Source organism: Arvicanthis niloticus, chromosome 11, assembly GCF_011762505.2.
Source record: "Arvicanthis niloticus isolate mArvNil1 chromosome 11, mArvNil1.pat.X, whole genome shotgun sequence".
Classification (NCBI taxonomy): Eukaryota; Metazoa; Chordata; class Mammalia; order Rodentia; family Muridae; genus Arvicanthis; species Arvicanthis niloticus.
Window position 1 is genome coordinate 10,048,546 of NC_047668.1, and position 23,572 is coordinate 10,072,117.

Consider the following 23,572-nt stretch of genomic DNA (forward strand, 5'->3'; position numbering starts at 1 on the left):
TCATCTATACCTATTATCCTTAGATTTGGCCTTCTCATTGTGTCCTGGATTTCCTGGATGTTTTGGGTTAGTAGCTTTTTGCATTTTGCATTTTCTTTGACAGTTGTGTCAATGTTTTCCATGGTATCTTCTGCACATGAGATTTTCTCTTCTATCTCTTGTATTCTGTTGGTGATACTTGTGTCTATCTGATTTCTGTCCTAGGTTTTCTATCTCTAGGGTTGTCTCCCTTTGAGTTTTCTTTATTGTTTCTACTTCCATTTTTAGATCCTAGATGGTTTTGTTTAATTCCTTCCCCTGTTTGGTTGTGTTTTCTTGCAATTCTTTAAGGGATTTTTGTGCTTCCTCTTTAAGGGCTTCTACCTGTTTACCTGTGTTCTCCTGTAGTTCTATAAGAGAGTTATTTATGTCCTATTTAAAGTCCTCTATCATCATAGTGAGAAGTGATTTTAATTCTGAATCCTGCTTTTCTGGTGTGATGGAGTCCAGGGCTTGCTATGGTGGGAGAACTGGGTTCTGATGATGCCAAGTAACTTTGATTTCTGTTGCTTATGTTCTTACAATTGCCTTTCGCCATCTGGTTAACTCTAGTGCTACCTGCACTCACTGTCTCTGACTGGAGCCTGTCTTTCCGGTTATCTTGCCTGTGTCAGGACTCCTCAGAGTCCACATGTCTCTATGACCTTGTGTTCCTGAGCTCCTGGGTGGAAGAACTCCTGGGATTCAGGCCGCCTCTGGGATCCTAAAATCCTGCTGCTCTGAGTGTAGTGGTTCCTCTAGGAAGGCTCAAGATATGGTGTCTTCACAGGAGTAGACCAACTAGGTGTTCGCTGCTCTGAGTGGAGTTGCTCCTCTAGAATATCTCAGGATATGGTGTCTTCACGAGAGCAGACCAGCTAGGTATCTGCCCTAGCCAAAAGGGCTCATATTCTCATTATACCACTTCATTTGGTACTAACAATTGCTCAAGACTCTTTAAGTCATACTATTTCCAATTAACTCATTTAGTATAGTGTTGTGGTAAATCTCTAACCCAAACATGTCCAGTTAAGGAAAACACAACTCAATATTTATGATTATAAACTGCAAGCCTTGGATTGGGCAGATTTACCATTGTACTACTCTATTCCCCAGCTATGGGATCCCTTAAAACCTGCAGTTCTTCTCCTCCTCCTTGTCCTTCCACCAACGGCTCCAATGGCTCCTCTCACTCTCCGTTCTCTCCCTCACCTCTCTCTCTACCATGCAACCCACTGTAAGTCTGCGGCAGGTTCTAATATTGCCCTTGCCATATCTTTCCAGTCTTGGGGGATTATTCTATTTTTAATAGCCCAGGAAGTCAGAATTTGTCTTACAAATGGCGAGTGCATTCCAAAATTAGTGACACTTTCCTTAAATTTTCTCAGATCTAACACATCCACAGGTTGCCTTCAAATTTCTCATAACCCTGTGGATAAACAATGTCTGGAGGTCTTTGTTGTACATTAACTGGATAGACTAAAGCGTGTTTTCTAATAACCTTTGATTGATTTTCTTTAGTTTCTTCTGTCTCTACCTGAGTATTTTCCTTAACTGAAAATTTAAATTCTTCCCTTAAGGTTTGTGTCCATGCTTCATAGCTCTCCTTTTGTCACTCTTCCTGTTCCTTGAGTTCCTGTAGTCTCTGTTCAAGGTTCTGCCTCAACATTTTGAATTTTTCCTTATATTGTAATTCTGATAGTTTGCTGTCCAGTTTATTTTGATTGATTAAGTTTACAAGGTTATTCTCCAATTCTTGCTTCCATTCCTCATTATTTTCTCTCTGCTGCTCAGTCTGACCTGTGAGCTGCTGCATCCTCTGTTCTAGCATCTTTTCAAGCTCCTGTCTCCCACCTTCATTTTCATCTTTCTGTCTCTTATTCTGATCTATAATTTCTTGTGTCTTTAATTCTACTGTTTCCTCTAAGCTTTGTTGCCAAGTCATAAGCTTCTCTTTCTGAAGTTCATGCTGCTCTATAATTTCCTGTATCTTCTGTTCTAAGCCCTGCTTCCATAATCTTAACTTCTCTTTATGTTGTGATTGTAATATTGCAGCATCTGCCTTATTTTGATTTGCTAACTTTAGTAAATTATCTTCTAGACTTTGTTTCCAAATATCATCTCTATCTCCTTGCTGCTGCTTCTTTTGACCAATAACATCCTGTACCAATAGTTCTAGTGTTACTTGTAATCTCTTTTCCAAGGCAAGGAATTTTTTATCTAGGGCTCTGTCTTTTGAGAAGACATAGTACATCAAAAAAATAAGTATTGCAATAAGGATAAATAACAAGGTGTTCCCTAAGTTGGTTCCTGTCAAACCATTTGAAATATCATAATATAAAGCCCAAAAGATATCCATTGTTTTTGTCATCTTTATGTATCAAAAGATTGTGTGTCTTTTTTATATCAAAGAATTACCTGGTCCAGAGCCCTCAGTTCACTGTTTCTGCCTGAAAACTACCTTGCAGTCAGTTGTGTTCTAGGATCACCAGTCCCTCCTTGTAGTTTTTACAGGGCAGTGAAACTTTGTAACTTCTTTGTAGGCCCTCAGACCCACTCAGCTTTCAATACACACTGGTGGTGCAGCCTAGAAGGCTGCCGAGCCGTATTCAGAGATTAGGGTGGAATGAACTTTTAAAATCTCAGGTTAGTGCATCACCAAGGTCTGTCAGATGATTCTGGGCCAGAAGGCTGAAGACTTGATGCTCCAACGTTCAGTAGTATAGGGGCTTTTCAGGTGTTCAGAGGTCTCTATAAATTGGCTAAGTTTTAGAAGCTATGCTTTGTGCTTCCCACAATTACAGTTAACTCAGTCATTCTGGATTTCTGACGGGGTTGAAAACTTATAGCTATTTACAATAAGAGAAAAGATTTGAGTGGATGGTCGGCAGCTGACATTCATCCTAAAGCCAGGTTCAGAACTAAATGTTTTAGTTAGGATAAATGACAGAGGTGCTGGTTAGTCAACAAAATGATGGACTGGGTATTAAGACTATCTTGTACCTCACTGGTACAAATTGGCATAATTATGCTCTAATTGTATTTTGAGAGAAAAGTTTTATTTTAACAGGAAGGGTGATGTGTAGGAGGAGCTAAGGTAGAAGGAGTACTGAGAGGAAGAAAAGGAGTAAGAAGAGGAGGAGAAGAAGGATAGGAGAAGCTAGGTGATGAAAGAGAGAAAGAGGGGGGAGACAGGGAGGCAGATATTCATGTATCTCCACCAGTCAAAGATAGTTGTTATATCTAGGTTGGTCAGTGGGTTACACCTCTGATTGAACAATTCCAAACTTATAACGCTTATGATTAACATTATTTTAAAAAAATGTATAAATGCAAAAAGGAAAAGGGGGCATGGGATAGGGGTTTTCTAAGGGGGGGGAATGGGGAAAGGGGATGGCATCTGAAGTGTAAATAAAATATCTAATAAAAAAAAAAAAAGATAAAAAAAAAAAATCTCAGGTTAGTTGAGTCCTAAGTAATAAATTGGGCGACAATTTGTTGTGGTAAATCTCTGACCCAAACACGTCCGGTCAAGGAAAACACAACTTAATATTTATGATTATAAACTGTGTTTGGGTCAGAGATTTACCACAACATTATAGTTTTCCCAAAAGAACAGAAAACTATTATTCAATATTTAAAAAAAAAAATCCTGGTTGGGGTGTGGGGAATAGCACATGCCTTTAATCCCAGCACTTAGGGGACAGAGGCAGGCAGCTCTCTGATTTGGAGGCCAGCCTGGTCTACAGAGTAAGTTCCAGAACAGCCAGGGCTACACAGAGAAACCCCGTGTCATAAAACAAAACAAGCAAGCAAACAAACCACAGAATCCTAACAACATCCACCTTATCAGAGAACTCATAACAAGATTTCATGGAAGGTGAAGCACTGTGAGGTTTATATAGGTAAGAGTCACTCTAAGTCATTTCTGTATTAGGTAAAATTATTGCAAAAGATTTTAAAATCCACTGAGATGATGGGTGATTGAGGGGACTCATCTGTTAAAGGTGCTTGCTGCCAAGCATAAGGGATTTGATTTCTAAGACCCACATAGTGGAAGGAGAGAACAGACTCCAATAAATTGTCTTCTGACCCCCATATTTGTATCATGGTACAAACACACACAGAAAGATAGAGAGGCAGACAGACATTCAAAGAGCACTAAAGAATGTAAAATGTAAAATCCAACTTACACTTTCTAAAATCATTTCAATTGGTGAAAAAGCAGAGTTCATGAAACCGTAGACATCAATCTGAAATAAATACTTCAGAAGCTGAAACTCTGCAGCATGCCCTGTTGTTTTAGAAATAAAACACATTACCACATGATATATAAGTTCTTAATTTAATTTATTCTTCAGTTGATGAATTGAAACAAAAAATCCATTTCTTACCTTTTGGAGAAACCAGCTGAGTATCGCCAAGCAAGGCATCTTCCACAGAGCTGTCCGTTTGTGCCACAGAGAGCTCTTCAGGGTCCACCCATGATTCTGAATCTTCCTCATTCCTTTTAGAAGATGAGGATTTGAAATTTACCCCTTCATGGTCTTCCATGGGTGACTCCATTTCAGAGGCCGTATCTATAAGTACATAAAGAGAAATGTCTTTTCTAACATATTGCTTTGTCACCGGCTTCCTTTTATTTTCTGAAGTTATTGTTTGAGACATCATGGCTAGTATGATACTTCATTTGAGAAAATAAGTGCACAAAACATTAACTGTGGTCCATACACACTCCCACAGTAGTATGGCAAATTACTTTTGTCAAATAAGCTTTTGTCTTAAGTAGTAGAATTCACTCTGTTAGAATTTTGGAAGTCAAAATCTTAAAGCCTTATTTGCTGAACTGTGCACCTTCTAGAAGCTTGGAGAAAAATTCAAAGGCTGGCCTTCTGTAGCTTTCGGGAACCTCCCGAATTCCTCCCTTTGTAGAACCATTCTCCACTCACCAGCAGTGACACATCCACTCACCTCTTGCTCACACAGTCCTGCTCTCTTTTTTATGAGAAACCCTGAGGTTATATTGCACCTAAAGAATAGCTTCTAAAGTCCTTCCTGCTTGTGAAACAACATGCTTACAGGTTGGAGTTAAGACAGAGGCTTGTTGGATGGGGGGGGGGGGGGGGGTGTCTTTACTCAGAAGACCACATAGTGCTTGATACCTTGGCCAAGAAAGACTAAAAGAAGAAAAAAGAGAAAAAAAACTGTACTCATTTAAGCAAGCAAATATATGTTTTTTTAAATTTAAAAACGATGCCAAGCATGGTGGCACAGGTCCGTAATCCCAACATTTCATAAACAGAGACAAGAGAGTCACAAATTTAACATCAGCCTGGGTGCCCTAGCAAGAGCCAGGCAAAAAAAACCCAAACAGGAACAAATAACAACTTTCTTCTACTGTACAAGATCATGACTAAGAATAATAAAAAGGTCCCATTCAGATTTCATTCCTTGGGCTGACAAGATGACTCAGTGGGTAAGGTGCTTGTTGACAAGCATGACAAGCAGAGTTCAATCCCCAGGATGCACATGGTGGAAGAAGAGAACCAACTCCTGCAGTTTGCCTTCTGATTGTCATGCATACACCATGAAACTTGCATATAAATGCATTCAGAAACATACGCACATATAAATAAAAATAAATATTTAAAAAAAATACATCACTTATTCATTTATTCATTCATTCACTCATTCCTGGGGTTCTAAAGATGGTTCAGTGGTTCATGTAAGTAGCACATGCTACCTTACAGAGGACTCAGTTTCAGCTCCCACCACCCACATCACAGCTTACAGCCCCCTGTAACTGGATTCCAGGGGATCCAGTGCCACCTTCTGGTGGTGCACGAATATATATACAGGCAAAACACTCATGAATAAAATAATAAAGTTAATTGTAAAGAAGGATTTCAGCCAGGTGTGGTGGTGCATGCCTCTGATTCCCACCACTCAGGAGGCAGAGGCAGGCAGATCTCTGAGCCTGGAGCCACTCTGTGTGTACAGAGTGAGTTCCAAGACAACCAGGACTACACAGAGAAACTCTGTCTGGAAAAAAATTTAAAAAAAAGATTTCTTTCCTCTTAGAAACATTTATTCAAAAAGATACAATATGTAGACATCACCCAATGAAACAGATTTCGATTATTTTATCTGTTAGAGAACCAGAAAATCAAGAATGACAAGAATTACTTACAGTATCTACAGGATGCTTAATATTGATTGCTAATTCCAATTAATAAGTAGAACAGATAGTTACACCAAGAAAAGCCATACTAGGACTTACAGTGATTGATTTCCAAGTTCCAAACCTGATGGAACTTGATCCCAGTGGATTGTGTGTATGTAATAATATAAATATAAAATAAATATAATTAAACATAAAAGACCATGGCTCCAAAGAATAAACAAGAAAAAGCCTGGCAGAGTTAAAACCACAACATTCTATAGTTCTGTGTTGGCTCTGTACGTGAAAGATACTGACGTTATAAAAATATAAAAATAGCAAACTCTGAAACCCAGGCTGCCACGAGTTTGCACACACAGATGCTTCTTTTTTCTTTCAAGCCAAGCGCAGCACCAGGCTATGCTGAGAGATTAAGTTAAAAGCTTATGTTAGATCATCTTGGCTATGAACACTTCAGGCAAAGAAAAACACACAAGATTACTGCTGCCTTTAGTGATTTCAGAAGGTTCGAACGCTACTTCAGCAAGATTAGAATGTCAAATTACCGGAAGCAATCTCAGGAAATTATGAAACTTATCACTACGTTTTCCCCCACAGAAACTAATTAGGTCTGTTTAAATAAAAACTCTTGAAATATCAACCAAGCATGTCTGTGCAGCCCCTTTAATCAAGCACTCATGAAGATAAAGCAGGAGATTGTGAGTTCAAGGTCATCCCAGGTCACATAGCCAACCCCTGCCTCAAAATTTAAAAAAAAAAAAAAAAAAAGAAAGAAAGAAAGAAAAGAAAAGAAAGGAAAAGAAAAGAAGATGTTCCAGCAAGGTGGCTGTCGAGGTAAAGGCTCTTGCTGTTAAGCCAGAAAGCCCGAGTTTGGTCCCTGGGACTCACACAGTGGAAAGGAAAAAAAAGTCAATTTTCACAAATTATCTTCTGACCTCTAGATGTATGCGTAGCCCAACTATCCCCACACATACACAGATACACACAAAATAAGCTAACAAACAAAAAGAGGAGATGTGAGCAGAAAGGGGTGTCGTGGTGAGTCTAAGGACAAGGGGGAAGTGGAAGTGGATTTGTTCAAGGTATATTACATACAAGAATAAAACTGTCAGCCTAAATTAAAAATATTTTGAAAGCATGTTATCTTTGGGGTGGAAAGCACACTGAACGCACCGTTCTCATTTGGGAAGAGACTAAGTCTAAATATCCATATCATACTGGTCACTGATAGTGGGCAAGCAGAATGCTTGTATTTTGGAGAATATTGAAATATTAACATACAGTTCTTGAAACTCAGGAAAATCTATTGGTTCTAATGCAAATGTGTTTCCTTCTGACTTCTCAGCATTTTTGGCTAAGTCTGAAAGGTTTTCTGTCATTCTAAGGACCAGTTATTTCTGTATTATTGATCAATATTTTCTGAGGGTTTAAAAAATCTTTTCTTTTTAATTTTTATTTATGTATATGTTTGTGTGCCACCTTCTCTGTATGTACATTCAGTGTCTCAAGAGTCCAAAGGGATGTCATATCACCTGGAACTCGAGTTCCAAATGAGCTACATAATATGAGTGTTTCAAACTGAACTAAAGGCCCCAGAACAGCATCAAGTGCTCTTAACCACTGGGCCATCTCTCCAATCCTTTTCTGGGTTTCTGATCTACCCATCACAAGCAAATACAGAATGTGGCCGAGAGCTACGTAATGCAGATCTTCATTTAACATACAACCCATGAGGTCAGGTGTGGTGTGAGCCTTTAATCCAAGCACTTGGGAGCCTGGTCTGCAAAGCAAGTCCAGGACAGCCAAGGCTATTACACAAAGAAACCCAGAAGAAAAGGGGGTGGGGGGAGGAGGAATAGGAGGAAGAGGGAAGAGATGAGGAGAAGGAGGAAGAGAGAGAAGAAGAGGAGGAGGAATAGGAGGAAGAGGGAAGAGATGAGGAGAAGGAGGAAGAGAGAGAAGAAGAAGAGGAGGAGGAATAGGAGGAAGAGGGAAGAGATGAGGAGAAGGAGGAAGAGAGAGAAGAAGAGGAGGAGGAGGAAGAAGAGGAGGAGGAGGAAAGAAGAAACCCAAATATGTGTGAGAGATGTTTTTTGTTCTGTGGTTGTTGTTGTTTGCTTGCTTGTTTGTTTGTTTGTTTGTTTGTTGAAACAGAATTTTTGTATGTAGTCCTGGCTATCCTGGAACTCACTACATAGACCAGGCTGGCCTCCATCTCACAGAGATCTACCTGTCTCTGCCTCCACTCCAAGTGCTGGGTATGCAGCACCACAACTGGCCCAACCCATGTGGTTTTAACCACAGAAGTGGCTAAAACATGGACATCTAAATAGAAGTTTTAATTTGATATTCACCCACTGTATGATCTTCTGGAGAACTTTCAGAAATAAGAAAATTGAAAATCTTTTACAATATTTGTGATTAAAAAAATTTTTTAGTATCTTGTTTTTATTTTATGTGTCTAAATTGTTGTTTGCTTGTATATATATGTGCCACATACATGACTGGTACCTACAGAGGCCAAAATAGAGTACTGTATCCCCTGGAACTGGAGTTCTGAGTGATTGTGAGCCATCATATAGAGTCTGGGAATTGACCCAGAGAACCAGCAACCATTCTTAACCCCTGAGCCATCTCCCTAACCCTACCTGAAATTCCCTAGAACATACGACACTTACAGAAAAACTTTGTCACAGTGCTTCTTAGAAAAACAAAACAAAATATAACTGCAGATAGAATAAAATATTATTTAAGAATCAAAACTAGCTGGGTGTGGTAAAGCTCAATCTTAATCCCAGCACTGGAGGTAAAGACAGGCACATCTGTGAGATCAAGACCAGCCTCAGGCCAGGCGGTGGTGGCGCACGCCTTTAATCCCAGCACTTGGGAGGCAGAGGCAGGCAGATTTCTGAGTTCGAGGCCAGCCTGGTCTACAGAGTGAGTTCCAGGACAGCCAAGGCTATACAGAGAAACCCTGTCTCGAAAAACAAAACAAAACAAAAACAAAAACAAAAACAAAAAAAAAAAAAAAAAAAAAAAAAAACAACTAGACTATTGAATTACTGAAGTTGCCTTTAGCTTAGGTTCCAAAGAAAAGCATATACATGTGATTCTATCAGGAACGTCTAAAACCTGAGTAACAGTAAATGAGATCCTTATCTACCAGAAAAGCCAACAGACACGGGATAAAATAAATATTAATCAAAGTAATATAATATAAAGATTTTTATTTAGAAAACTGAAAGGAAAAAAAACCAAACTAAATGGACTTCAAAAACAAAAGCAAAAGAAGAGGGGCTGGAGAGACGGCTCAGTGGTTAAGAGCACTGACTGTTTTTCCAGAGGTCCTGAGTTCAATTCCCAGCAACCACACGGTGGCTCACAACCACCTGTAATGGGCTCGGATGCCCTCTTCTAATGTATCTGACGACAGTAACAGTATTTTCACATCCATAAAATAAATCTTTTTAAAAATATTTTTAAAAAGAAAAAAAAAGAAGAAGAAACTAAGACCAGTGGGACAAAGGTGAGACTAAAAATAGAACAGAAATTGCTTTCACTTTTAAAAGGCCTTGGCCGGGCGTGGTAGCGCACGCCTTTAATCCCAGCACTTGGGAGGCAAAGGCAGGCGGATTTCTGAGTTCGAGGCCAGCCTGGTCTACAGAGTGAGCTCCAGGACAGCCAGGGCTACACAGAGAAACCCTGTCTCGAAAAACCACAAAAAAAAAAAAAAAAAAAAAAAAAGCCTTGACCATATTTATACTTTTAATTCTGTTTACATAATATAGTTCTCTGATAATGAAAATATATTGTGAATATCCTAAAATTTTGGCATAACTTCAAGACTAATCATTCTTTTCCTTAGGTTCTATAACTTTCAGAATAAACCAAACAATTGATAAGAATGGTTGTTGGCTACTGACTGTTTTTTAAAACATGGACTTTTTTCTTTTTAGAGTTTGTATGTATTTGGATGTGTGTGAGCGTGTGCATGTGGAGGCCCGACTTGCCGTCTTGTGTCTGCCTCCGTTATGCTCCTCTTTACTGAAGCAGGGTCTCTCAGTGAACTTGGAGTTCCACAGTTCCAGCTTGCCTAACTAGCCGGCTTTGCCCCTGGAATCCTGTCTGTGCCTTCTGGGTGCTGAGGTCACAAGCAGCCACCACGCCTGCCCTGTTTTCTATGTGTTTGGGGAGAATCGCAATTCATCCTCAAGTCTATCCCTCAGATGCTGAATCTCCTGAGCCATCTCCTAGTACCAGCACGAACTTTTTCATCGGATTTGTACTTAGAAAAAGAAATTATCTTAACAGATACGTTAATAAGTCTTTTCATACTAACCTGACAGACTGTATCTGCTCTCCAACATCGTGGGGTCTTTCATGCTACCTGTGGGAGAACTTTCAGTGGAAAGTTTTTCAGTTTTGTCATTCTCTGCTATATCATCTTGATCCAGCATCTGTTTGGAAAATGGTAATTCTGGGTCCTCTGGGAGATTCTGGAAGCCCCAAGGATTATCAAGGAACTTCTTCAGATACTGCATAGAACCAGAATCATCTGTCTTCTCCAAGGCACTTTCCTTACCTGCTTGCTCTTCTGTTTGCACAGCTACTACTTTCCTTTCTTCTTCCTTTTCAGGGTCAAAGTCGCTTCCCGTAGGATGTCTGAGGTCATCTACCTCACCATCTTCATTTTCCCCATGGTCTGAAATAATTTTGTCTTCATTAGCATTTGTAAAGCCTAGCATACCAAAACCAAAGTAAATCCAGCTTGGACTGAGAACCGAGCTATCATTAATCACTGTTTCCTCTTTGCCTGTTGATATTTCTCTGCATGGAGCTGGGGCTTCTTCATCTGGTGAAACAGAGCTGGGAACATCTTGTGATGGTAGATTGCTTTCTTTGGACAATAACTCAAGTCCTTCATCCTCATTTCCGAAACCTAAATAACTTGTAAATCCACCACCAAACCAGCCAGAGGCTTGTGGTTTGAGAATACTCTCCGACTCAGATGCTAGGTCGTGCTGTTCCTCTGACTCAGATGCTAGGTCGTGCTGTTCCTCTGGCACTGAACTGGATTCTGATGTCTCTGATTTTGGCTCTTGCTCAAGTTTCACTTGGGGTTCACCATTGTGTAAGTTCTCCAGGTCACTCTCCTCTTCCAGTGTTAATTCTTGTGTGGGTTCAGTATCTGGTTCAAAAACCTTCTCTTCAGCTTCTTCTGTCCCCAGGCCAAACCATCCTTGCCTTTCCGGCATACTGAGGGATGGCAAGGCTTGGCCGGAGTCTGGAGTGTGGTCCTGCTCCTCTCTGCCCTCATTTCCAGCCCCTTCCCAGTCCTTCCACTCATTGGAAAATCTAAAACCGTCAGGAGCTTCTGATGCTGAAATTTGGTCTTCAAACAAACTCCCTTCAGAAGCTGCATAAAAGTCAGGTTCTGGCTGAAAATCACCTTCGTATATATTATAGTTTTGGTCTTCGTCTTTTTCATATGGGTACATATGTCCTTCATCATCATCACTGTTTAACTCGCTCTGTTCGCTTCCAAATATGTAGCCTTCTTCAAGAAGACAAAGAAAGTCAGACTCCTAAAAGACAAAAAATAATCATAAGTGCCTCTCCCTGAATATTTTAAGATGGAGGACTATAACCAGGTGTGTTCTTTCACACCTATAATCCCAGCATTTTGGAGATGGCATAGGGAGGATTGTGAATTTTAAACTAGCTCATCTATATATAGAAAGACTTTATCGTGAGCTAGAGAGATGGCTCAGCAGTTAACAGCACTTGCTGCTCTACCAGCTCACTCGCTGCCTAAAATGTCAGTTCCAGGGGATCCAACACCCTACTTTTGTCTCCCAGAGCAACTATATACATGTGGCATACATGTTCACCGATACACACAGATGTCTAAATAAAAATGTGTTTTTTTTTTAAAAAAAAAAAAAGACTTTATTTCAAAAACTAAAATAAAGGGATGACTATAATTTTCCCAGAAATGTACGACTAGCTTAACCCTAGAGCACAAAGTAAAATCAGGCCTCTGAATCTCAGATAAATGCATCACAACTTACCTCTAAGGGTTAATGATATAGACTTAAAATTCTTAGACTATGCTTTATTTGTTATCAAATATTTGAGAGGCATAGATTACTAATACTTTGAGTCTATTCTATGAATAAGTTGGGATGAGAAAGTATACATAGCTTGCACCTCCTGAGAGTATCCTAGGTGAATGCATGCATCTGGGCAGTGATCTGAGAGCCTGAGCTATAAGGTTAAACGTGCTACCCCACCAGCATATATTGGAAATGCAGAAGGCTTAGGAGATGGACCATTATAGTCAGTGATTAGGCCGTGAGGTCAGTGTGGATGGATAAAAGCTGATGTTACCATGGGAGTGGATGCATCACCCTAGGCGTGATTCTTCATCAAGGAATAGGCTCACCTCTTGCTCTGTTAAGCCTATTCTCACTCTCTTTCCTTCCACTACAGTCATATGACAACAATGTCCTCACCAGATGTCAGCAGTTGATAGTGAACTTCCTAGCTATAGTGGTTTGAATGAAAATGGTCCCCATAGACTCATATACTGGAATTGTTCGCTAGGTAAAAGTGCCTATCAACTAACTGTAGAAACCCACATAATAGAAGGACAGGATCAACTCCAGCAAGTTGACCTCTGACCTCCAGGCATGCGTATATGCATACATACACACATACACACACACAGAGGTACACATGCCTGATACGTGTGTTTGAGCACATATATATTATGATGTTCATATGGAAGCGAGTGGGTTCTCTCCTCCCACTTTCTCATGAGTTCCAGGAATCAAGCTCAGGTCATCACGCTTTGTGGCAAGCTCCGACACTTACTCTGCCCTCTCACTGGCTCCCATTTTGTTTTTTAAATCGAAAACTAATTATACCATTCCCCAATCTATATAGACTAATAATTGGCACACACACACACACACACACACACACACACATACACACACACACACACACACACACACACACACACACAAAGACACATAGTAACTGCATCTAATTTGATGAGTTGAGAGAAATCCACTGCCGTTGCCATCACTACAGTCTAGAGCAACAGTTCTCAACCTGTGGGTCTCGACCCCTTGGCAGTCTGAATAAATCCTTTCATAGGGGTTAGCTATTAGATATCCTGCATATCAGATATTTACGTTATGACTCATCACCGTAGCAAAATTACAGTTATGAAAGTTATGAAGTAACAACGTAATAATTTTATGATGGGGGTGGGTGACTACAACATGAAGAACTGTATTAAAAAGGTCACAGCACTAGGAAAGTTAGAAGCCATAATCTAGGAAGATATTCCAAAATTTCCCCAAGAGGCACTAGTGTTTTAAGCTGGGACCTAAAGGGTAAGAGAAAACTGCCAAAGGAAAGCACTGCTGAGTGCTCTCCCAGAGAAAGAGCCCCTTCAAGTCCCTGGGCTAGTCAACAGTTGGCACATCTAAGGACAGTCCAAAAGCCAGTCTATCCAGGGGTGTGTGTGTGTGTGTGTGTGTGTGTGTGTGTGTGTGTGTGTGTGTGTATGTGTGTTATAAAAGAAGAGTGACACAGGACAGAAAGAGTAGCAAGATCAGAACCTGTGATTCCAGGATGGACTGAGTCTAGGCTGTATGCCAGGTCTAATAAATATTAACAAAAGGAATGATCTGGCCTGATCTTCTGGGTTTGTTTTTACAGGATCCATTGCTGTTTGCAGGATGGGCCTGAAAGGAGCAATATGGCCCAAACAGTTAGAGGATTACTATATTCCAGTCAAGAGGCAACAATGCCTGGCTACTGACATGTAAAGTAACGACTTTGCTGTGTAGGGCTGGGACTTGCCAGTCCAATCCCGACAAGGACAGAGAGAGAGAACTAACTCCACAAAGCTGTCCTCTGACCTGCACAGGCTCCCCATGGCAATGCACTCTTGCCCTCAAGGTACACACTAATGCACAATGATAATTACATGAGATTGTGACAGAGAGAGATAGGTGTTATACCTAGAATAAGGTCTACAAGAGTGAACCTACAGAGAAGAGAATGCGCTATGGATAAAGTACATAGAAGCGACGTGGCCAACTACCTTACAGCAAGTGGACAGCTAATCCCAGTGCCAACAGACAGTGTGTGGAAACAAACAGTTTCATTTCACGATGACCTACACGTGGTAAAACCTGGAATCTGAATTAAAGTGGCAAGCCAAATTCATATATTAAAATATCACTTTCCGATGCCTTTTTATTACCAAGATCAATATTATTTGAAATTCATACAGAATTCCAACAGCAGCAGGGCAGTGATGGTGCCTGCTTTTAGTCCCAGCAGAGGCCGGCAGGACACACATGTGCATGTACACACACACATACACACACACACAAACAAGTAAAAAGTAAAATTAAAAAAAAAAAAAAAGAATTCCAACAGCAAATGGCTGGAGAGATGGCTCAGGGTTGAGAGCAGCAGCTGTTCTTCCAGAAGTCCTAGATTCAATTTTCAGTATTCACTCGGCTACTCACAGCTGTCTGTAACTCAGTTCCAGGGGGTAGGACACACCTTCTGGCCTCTGCAGGCACCAGGCATGCATGCAGACAGACACTCATACACATAAAATCAAAACATTAATTAATTAAAAAAAAAAAAACAATAGCCAAAGTGTTTGTACAGATGTGAGATCCAGGAGAGGTGGCAGGAGAAGTAACTTTTGGTCCTAGCAGGACAACAGTATCAGTGGCTGTAGCTAATAGTTGCCACATCTGTTCTGTGGCCTTTACATGCTCTTTTACTCCTCTGTCTCTTGGAGGCTGTGCTACGTTGTGTGCACTCACGATTCCTAGTTTTCAAGTGACAAAGTTTAAGCATTTCTACAGCCTCAGGAAGTGGTTGAGTCAGGCTTTAAACTTACACTTTCTCCAGACTCCACACTTCTAACCACTGTACTCTTTTGCCTGTTCATTGTTCAGAAAGGAACGTCTTTAGCGGTCATTGTATTCACATACCCAAACAACGCCAAGGACAAGTTCTTAATAACTATCGCTTGCATTCACTAAGTGAGGTACACAACCAATGAATGTTTATACCAAGGAAGCCATTTTTTGGCCAAGAACTTTTAAACTCAATTAATTGCTGATAATGAATTTACTCACTTTAGTTGGCAGTTCGACTTCTTCAGCTATGAACACCTCTTCAATCTTGACTGCATCTCTGGGAAAGAATCCAAAGTCTGTTCCTTTCTATCAAAACAAAGAACAAAGATTTTAAGGAAAAAGTGATTGAAGCAGGAATAGCTACTGGGCCTTGCTTTGTCCTGTGACCTTGGCTTTAGCTATATTAAATCACAAAACATTAATTGGCTATCAAATACCATCTAAAAATCATGAGTGGGAACTAGGGATATAATTAAGTGATAGAGTGCTTGCTTAAGTCCTGGGTTCACGCCCCAGTGACAAACAAACCTACAACAATAACAAGAACGTGAGTGAGACCCCATTGTTTTGTTATTTGACAGAATGATATTAACTTAAGGGCATGAAGAGCTGAACTGTAAAATGCTGCTGTTGCAAACCTGAGAACTGTACTATATACTCCTTTTACTCTCAGTCTTCATGTGTGTGTGTGTGTGTGTGTGTGTGTGTGTGTGTGTGTGTGCTTCAAGACCGAGTTTCTCTTTGTATCCTTGGCTGTCCTGAAACTCACTGTATAGACCAGGCTGGCATGGAATTCTGCCTGCCTCTGCCTCCCAAGTGCTGGGATTAAAGATTTGCACCACCACTGCCAGGCAAGATTTATGTGTTTTTATTTTATGTGTATGGGTGGTTTTCCTGTAGTGCTTGTGGGGACCTGAAGAGATGTCAGATCTCCTAGAACTGGAATTACAGAGAGTTGTGGTTACTGGGGAACAGATCTTCTGGAAGTGTAGCAAGTGCTCTTAACTGCTGGACCATTGTTCCAGCCCGTCCCCCACCCTCACCCCAGTTCTCTGGGACCTCTTTGCCTAGTTATGCAGATTTACACTTTTAGATCTGAGATATCAAAAGGTAACAACTCAGGTGACAATTCAGGAAGACAGAACTATAGCAAACTCAGAGGTTGTCAAGATGTCACATTCAAGAAAGGAATTTAGACTCCCAGAAGTAACACATGGGTTTCTCAAGGTAGTTAGGGTCCATGTGTTGCCAAGGGAGGATGCAGTTCCTTTTGGCCTTTCTGGGCTAACCTGGTAACAGATTCTCTTGACCCAGTTCAAGTACATGTATGATGTCTCCCATAAGTGAAGTCAGCATTCAACCACTCAGAGCCCCTCTTGTTCCTATTAAAGTTTCACAAACGTTTTCTGTCTTTTGATCCAACACCATCACATATTAAATATGATTCTTCTACCTCTCCAGTTAGTCTTCATTTACAACTATTTGGAAATAGTCTATGAGTCCATAGTGTGAGTTCTTCAATGGTTATGAACACAGACTAACCATTTCTACTTCTGCTGAGCCAAAAGGCAGAGAAGTAATTAAACATTTAAGGTACCCAAAGCTAAAGGTAGCTGAGACTTTCCCCAAGGTTTTAATCCATTAAACATTATTTTGTGTAGAATTATTATCTTCATACTTAGTAAAAAAAATTAAGATTGTTCTCCTTGCTTCTTGTGACATATACTGTCATTTTCTTATACCTGTGTCAGATTTCTGTGATGCATTCAAAACAGAGCCAGGTATTTTAAAACCATCCTAAGCATTAAGGAGAAGTCAAATCTCCTTAATGAGGCATGGCAAAGGTTTGGTTACATATCCCCTGGTGGGAAGAGGAAAGTTTCCAATACAGTCTGCGCCTTTAGAAGGGTAGTGTTGTATGCCAGCAACATCAACACTCAGGAGGACCCGGCATTCAGACTCATTCTCAGCTACAGACACTGGGAGTTTATGGATGGCCTGAGCTACATAAAAGTGTCTCAGAACTAAAGTTGCTCATTCAGACAGTGAGCACAGAGGCTACATTATGGAAGAAACTGATATACACACAGTATGGGAGCTATGTGAGAGTCTATCAGATTGGCCATGTCTATTCAACTTGAAAGTAAACTCATCTATCATAGCATGCCATCATTACAAAACATCACACACACCAGAGATATAAATCTTTTCAACTGAAAACATGAATTATTATCTCAAGAGATAGTTTGGGCTTCTTTTACTTTGGCCAAATTAAAGGATCTCCTAAGTTATTATTTTCTTTTCCATGAAAAATTTATACACCTCTTTTCCCTGTCATGCCAACCTTTCTGTTGACTTGTCCAACACACCTCAGCCTTCTTTCTGTTCAGACAGACATGCTTTGAAATCTGACAAACTAACTTCCCTAAGACTCAGTCACTGACAGCACAGAGAGATACTGTGGTTGCCATAACATATGCTGGCATTCCTAACAGCCTTCTAAATAATCATGACCTCTAAGCTGAAAATTATGTGTGTTATGTAAAAAATAATTGCAAGGCCCTCCTTTAGTACTCCATCTCAGGCTATCACAAGCTGTCTTTCTCAAAAACCTTTTCTATAGAAATCTTAGAGCAATCACCAAATGTGATGTTTGTTTTTTGAACCCTGGATGGTCTGGAACTTGCTCTGTAGATCAGGCCGTCTTTGTATTCACAGAGACCCGCCGCCTCTGCCTCCCAAGGGCTTGAATTAAAGGCATGCACATGATCAATTTTTTTTGTTTGCTTAAATATGATGAGTATGTTAATATTTATACAGAGCTTTGAAGTTGTTAAATAAGAGTTCTTTTAAATACTGACAGCGAGTATCCTTGTCCAAGTTGGACATTTAGTTCTTAAAACTAAATACTTACGCTTCCTGCCCACAAATCTTCTCTGTCTCCTCCAAGTTTAACATAAACAAATATCTCTTCTCCTGTAGTGAAGTTCAGGTACCGACAGTCAGGTCCTGTGTAATCTCTCAGGGCTAGGACTCTGCTGATCAAAGCTGTATAGACACATAAAGAAAAGTTCACACTTTAAAATGTTATTGCTTCACATTTACTTATTTATAGACAAGGTCTTGCTATGTATCCCAGGCTGGCCTCAAAATCTTCCTGCTTCAGCTTCTCCTGCTGCTGACATTATAGATATATACCACCATAATGTTTCACTTCTCCATCCATTTTGCCGTCCTTCAGACCAGCCTTTAAATTTTGAAATGAGAGGTGGACTTGATAGCTCACCCTTGTAGGCAAAGCTCTCATGAAGCTGAGGAGAAGGATTTCAAGAGTTTGAGATATTTCAACAACAACAATAATGATGATAGTTTAAAATCCTAATTTGCTGATATTGGTTATGTTCTCAAAAACTAAAATAGACTTTCCACTATATACAAATTCAAGCCCAGATTTTTAGCATAGTACTGAAGATTATTCATAACCTGATCCCACTTACCTATTTTTTAAATTTAAGTGTCATTTGTGTGTGTGCGTGCATGTGTGTGTGTGTGTGCGCGCGCGCGCGTGTGTGTGTGTGTGTGTGTGTGTGTGTGTGCACGTGTGTTCACACATGTGGTGCACATGTCAGAGTACAACTTTGGGAGTCAGTTCTCTCCTGTCCTGTGGATCCTGGTTATCAAACTCAGCTTGTCAGACTTGGCAGCAAGTGCCTTTACCCTCTGACTCAACTCACAGTCTTTCTCTTATTTCATTTTACATTTAAAGATGTTTATTTTATTTTACTTTATTTGATTTTATGTGTTTGAGTGTCTTGCTGGCATGTATGTGTGTGCACTGTATGTGAACCTGGTGCCCATGAAGTACAGAGAAGGTAGTAGATCTCTTGGAACTGATGGTTTTCAGCTGCCGTGTGGGTACTGGGAACTGAACCTGGACCCTCTGAAAAAGCAGTAAGCACTCTTAACTACAGATCTCTCTCTCTCTCTCTCTCTCTCTCTCTCTCTCTCTCTCTCTCTGTCTCTCTCTCTCTCTTTCTCTCTCTCCTTCCTTCCCTCCGTCCCTCCCTCTCTCCCGTTCTCCCTCCTTCCTTCCTTCCCTCCCTCCCTCTCTCTCTCTCTCTCTCTTTCTCTCTCTCTGAAGACCTTGCCCTTCCTATTTTAAGCAACCTCTCTTTTGCACAGATTCAAGGTTCACACACGTTCCAGGTTGCAAATCTGTTGTTCTCCGAGTAAGTCACTACTGTTCTCAGGTGTGTAAGAAACGCTGGCTTTCTTTTTTGTACCTTTACATTTCCAAATTATATTTTCATTCTGTTGAATCCTCAATGCATATCTATTGAGTAAATCACCCCATTTCATTCTAACAATTGAGCCTTTAGCTAAGGTTCATGGGGCTGAGCATACAGCTCTGGTGGCGCACGCCTTTAATCCCAGCACTTGGGAGGCAGAGGCAGGCGGATTTCTGAGTTCGTGGCCAGCCTGGTCTACAGAGTGAGTTCCAGGACAGCCAGCGCTACACAGAGAAACCCTGTCTTGAAAAACAAAACAAAACAAAACAAAAAAAAACAACAGCTCTGGTTGCCTAGCTCTGCCCTGAGATTTTTTTTTTTCCTGCAACATTGAGGACCTTATCCTAAGCTTCTATTTCTATTTTTCCCTCCTCAGTGCAGAAAAAAACCCATCTCTCTTCATGATTAACTCATATGCTGCTTCCTGTCTGAGTCTGAACCCCAGCATCATCTGTCATTATTTTAATTTTGTCACTCTTGTTCCTCTTTGATTTGTTCTGTCATTATTAAGTAAGATGAACATTCCTACAGAGAAAGAAACTGCTTGCATTTCATTTTATTACTTTTAAAATACATCGTATTAGAACGCATACCCCCAGAGACATAGTGAACCCTCAATAACTCTGAGTAAATCATGTAAGATTGATTCAGCCCTTCGATGCCTAAAGCAACATGTGTATCATATAATTATTATAGTACTAATGTGTAAAATTTTAAAACATGCTGATTAAATCCTTCACTACGAGTCAGAATTACATTATAAGTTACTATGAATTTGAATTTCTGTTGGACTCCAGAGATATTAAAGTGTTGCTATAATGAAGAGTGGGAAAGCATAGTCACTGCAAAGTACCATGGCAACAAGCTTCTCTACATACCAAATGACTTTTCCAAAAGGTTAAGAAAAAATGATTACTTCATAAAAATATCACTTGTGAAATTTTCACATTTAAACTAGTCATATTTTTCATTTTGAAACGCTGTCTTCTGGACATGACTGTCGTGCTCACGAATTCACAGACGCTGTGGTTGCCTACCAAAGACTTCCACAGGATCAAGCCATCAACATTCCAGAACAGAGCAGGGAGGGGCTCACATGCCCCCACAGCTATCGGAGGACAGTCTGAGTCTGTGGCTCCCAACCGAGGAGAATCATTTGTCTCCACACCCACACAGGACTTCACAACTATCTGAAACTCCAATTCCAGGATGTTCTAAAATGTCCTCTTCTAGCCTCTTCCAGCACCAGGCATGCACGTGACATGCAGACATACATGCAGACAAAATACTCACACATAAAAGCACTTGGGAGGCAGAAGCAGGTGGATCTCTGAGTTCACAGCCAGCCTGGTTTACAGAGTGAGTTCAAGAACAGCCACGGCTGCACAAAGAAACTCTAGGGGGAAAACACTCACATATAAAATAAAATAAATAAAATTTTTAAAAAGCGTTTAAAAATTTTTTTTAAATATATGAATTAGGAGAGAAGATGCTGCAGGATCCTCAGGTTGGAAGTGGGATACAGACAGACATAATCAAAACACATTGTTTAAATTATGAAATTGCCAAAGGATGAATTAAAAATACTATTAAAATATAAAAAGCTGTTATTAGAGAATCTTAACTATAAAATATCATGTAGTTGACAGGGCATACTGGTGCACACCTTTAATCCCAGCACTTGGGAGGCAGAGGCAGGCGGATTTCTATGAGATTAAGGTCAGCCTGGTCTACATAGAGAGTTTCAGGACAGCCAGGTCTATGTAGAGAGACAGGAAAGAAAGAGAGAGAGAGAGAGAGAGAGAGAGAGAGAGAGAGAGAGAGAGAGAGAGAGAGAGAAAGGAATAAAGAAAGAAAAATTAGTAAATATACATGTAAGTGGTTTTTACAAAAGGTTACAGATATTTTTACTTATAAAAATATGACTGGGGCTGGAGAGGTGACTCAGCACATGGGAGCACTGGCTGTTCTTCTAGAGGACCTGTGTTCAATTTCTAGCACCCACATTGTGGCTTGTGGTCATCTGTGGCTCCAGCCTGTGGATTCAGAACACTCTCTTGCCTCCAGCCACACACCCAGTGCCTTTACATGCCTGAAGGCAAACACTAATACACATAAAATAGAGGCAAATCTTTTAATATATGTCTTAGATATTTTTGTGTTTCATATAATTATATCTTGTATTTTAATTTACATTTTGAAAAATTATAAATAGTTTTCATGTTGGAAAGATAGGACTTATTTTCAGAAACCCTGAGATGAGGATATGATTTTTTTTTTTCCTGTTGTTGTTGTTTTATTTTGAGACAAAGAACCCATTCTGTAGACCACGCTGGCCTGGAACTAGAGCTCTGCTTACTTCTGCCTCCTGGTGCCGTTCTACCCGGCAGAATAAAATTTTTTTTGCAGTCACATGGATACCAAAAAATTAAGTTAGTTCTTGGGGCTGGGGAGATGAGCGAGTGGTTAAGAGCACTTAATGCTCTTGCAGAAGACCCAGGTTCAGCTCCCAACACCACATGGAAGCTCATAACTGTTCATAATTCAGGTTCCGGGGAATCCAATGCCCTCTTCTGGATTCTGTGAGCACTAGGCACATATGTGGTATACAAATGTACCTACATACATTTATACATACATACATGCAGGCAAAATACCCATATATAAAATAAAAATAAATAAGTTTTTAAAACAAGTTCTTAAATAACAAAGTAGAAATTAACTTCTCTTCCTAGAGACTTAAGAAAGTTTAATATCAAACATTATACATCACATACACACACATATATGAACACTTATTTTAGCATTTTTGCATAATAAATTGACACAAATGATTAGCATTTGATAAAATTTGGACAGCTAAACGGTTTTCAAATATGCTGGTTTGAAATAAAAACATTTTGAGAGAAATTCACAAGAATCAGAAAATTCTGATTGTGAAATAGAGACTAAACCATACAAACTTCGTCGACAGTGAATTAACAGACTGCCCGATAGCTCTCTGAACAACTCAATTATCAAAAAACAAACAAACAAACCAACAAACAAAAAAACAGTAAAAAGCTGGTTGTTTAATTTTTGACACACAGGCGGTGGTGGCGCACGCCTTTAATCCCAGCACTCGGGAGGCAGAGGCAGGCGGATTTCTGAGTTTGAGGCCAGCCTGGTCTACAGAGTGAGTTCCAGGACAGCCAGGGCTACACAGAGAAACCCTGTCTCGAAAAAAAAACCAAACCAAAAAAAAAAAAATTTTTTTTTGACACACAGATTAATACCATCTCTGACATATTTCTACCAGTCTTCTTTGTGTCTCTAACTTTATACTTACCCTAGATAAGATATTAAACGTATTAAATCTGTTAAATTTATAATTATGCTGTCACAAAATGCTTTGCTTCTAGAGTCCCCTTTTCCGTATCAAGCTATACTTTATAGTTCAAATATTTCTCAATACTATTAATGTTGATTTTTCGTCACACAAGTCCAGAGTAAGATTTAATGTGATTTTTTAGAACTCAGTGTAAGAGGGAAGAAGAAAAGCAAACTTACTTTCACATTCCAAGTCACCACACTTTTTAAGGTGTGCCAGCAACTTTGTACCCTCCAGACACTTTACCAGAGAAACAACCAAAAGAAGGATTCTTTGAACTCTGACTTCCGCCATGCTTAACAAGCCACCGAGGCTCCAGAACAAGTGTTAAAATGTTAGGTGGCAGGCATGCCAGAAAAACAGCCCACGCTCCGTTCCGTAGCGCAAGAGGAAAAACCTGAGTATTCTTCAGTCCCGTTGTAGCTGCATTTTCCTGCTGGTGCGCTGGCTCAGCTTCAGGAATTAACACTCTCTAGTCTCAATCTGCAGAGTCAGTTAGACAGATGATACCGAACGGCTTAATAATTAATGGAGGTTTTTAGCTGGACCAATGTGTTATAAAGTAGCCCAGGTGAAACTGACTCACTTAAAGGGACCCTGTGATCAGTAGAATAGTTCTTAAGCTTCCAGAAAAAGGTACTTAATTTCTGCCATAGTCTTCAGGCAGGTGAGTCAACAAGTACAGACCAAATATTTACTGCATGTAGATTCTAACTTCAAAAGAGAAGGTATAGAGAGCCTGGAAAACCTC

General features: G+C 40.0%; 1 protein-coding gene across 9 annotated transcripts in view; it reads right to left on the reverse strand.

The window, feature by feature from the left end:
• The window catches only part of Mia2 (MIA SH3 domain ER export factor 2), a 102,825-nt gene extending 79,522 nt beyond the window's left edge, over positions 1-23,303 (reverse strand). For 4 of the 9 annotated variants that reach the window (XM_076941840.1, XM_076941839.1, XM_076941838.1 and 1 more), the window contains exons 1-6: positions 23,001-23,298; positions 18,077-18,210; positions 15,382-15,468; positions 10,539-11,784; positions 4,413-4,598; positions 4,212-4,312 (exon numbers count right to left, since the gene is read on the reverse strand). In XM_076941840.1, the coding sequence (XP_076797955.1) occupies positions 4,212-4,312; positions 4,413-4,598; positions 10,539-11,784; positions 15,382-15,468; positions 18,077-18,210; positions 23,001-23,115 (1,869 nt within the window). In that variant the 5' untranslated portion in view covers positions 23,116-23,298. Of the gene's footprint in view, positions 1-4,211; positions 4,313-4,412; positions 4,599-10,538; positions 11,785-15,381; positions 15,469-18,076; positions 18,211-23,000 lie in introns of all 9 variants that reach the window. The other 5 variants (XM_076941843.1, XM_076941842.1, XM_076941841.1 and 2 more) reach the window with 3 other exon arrangements.
• Positions 23,304-23,572: the final 269 nt, after the last annotated feature.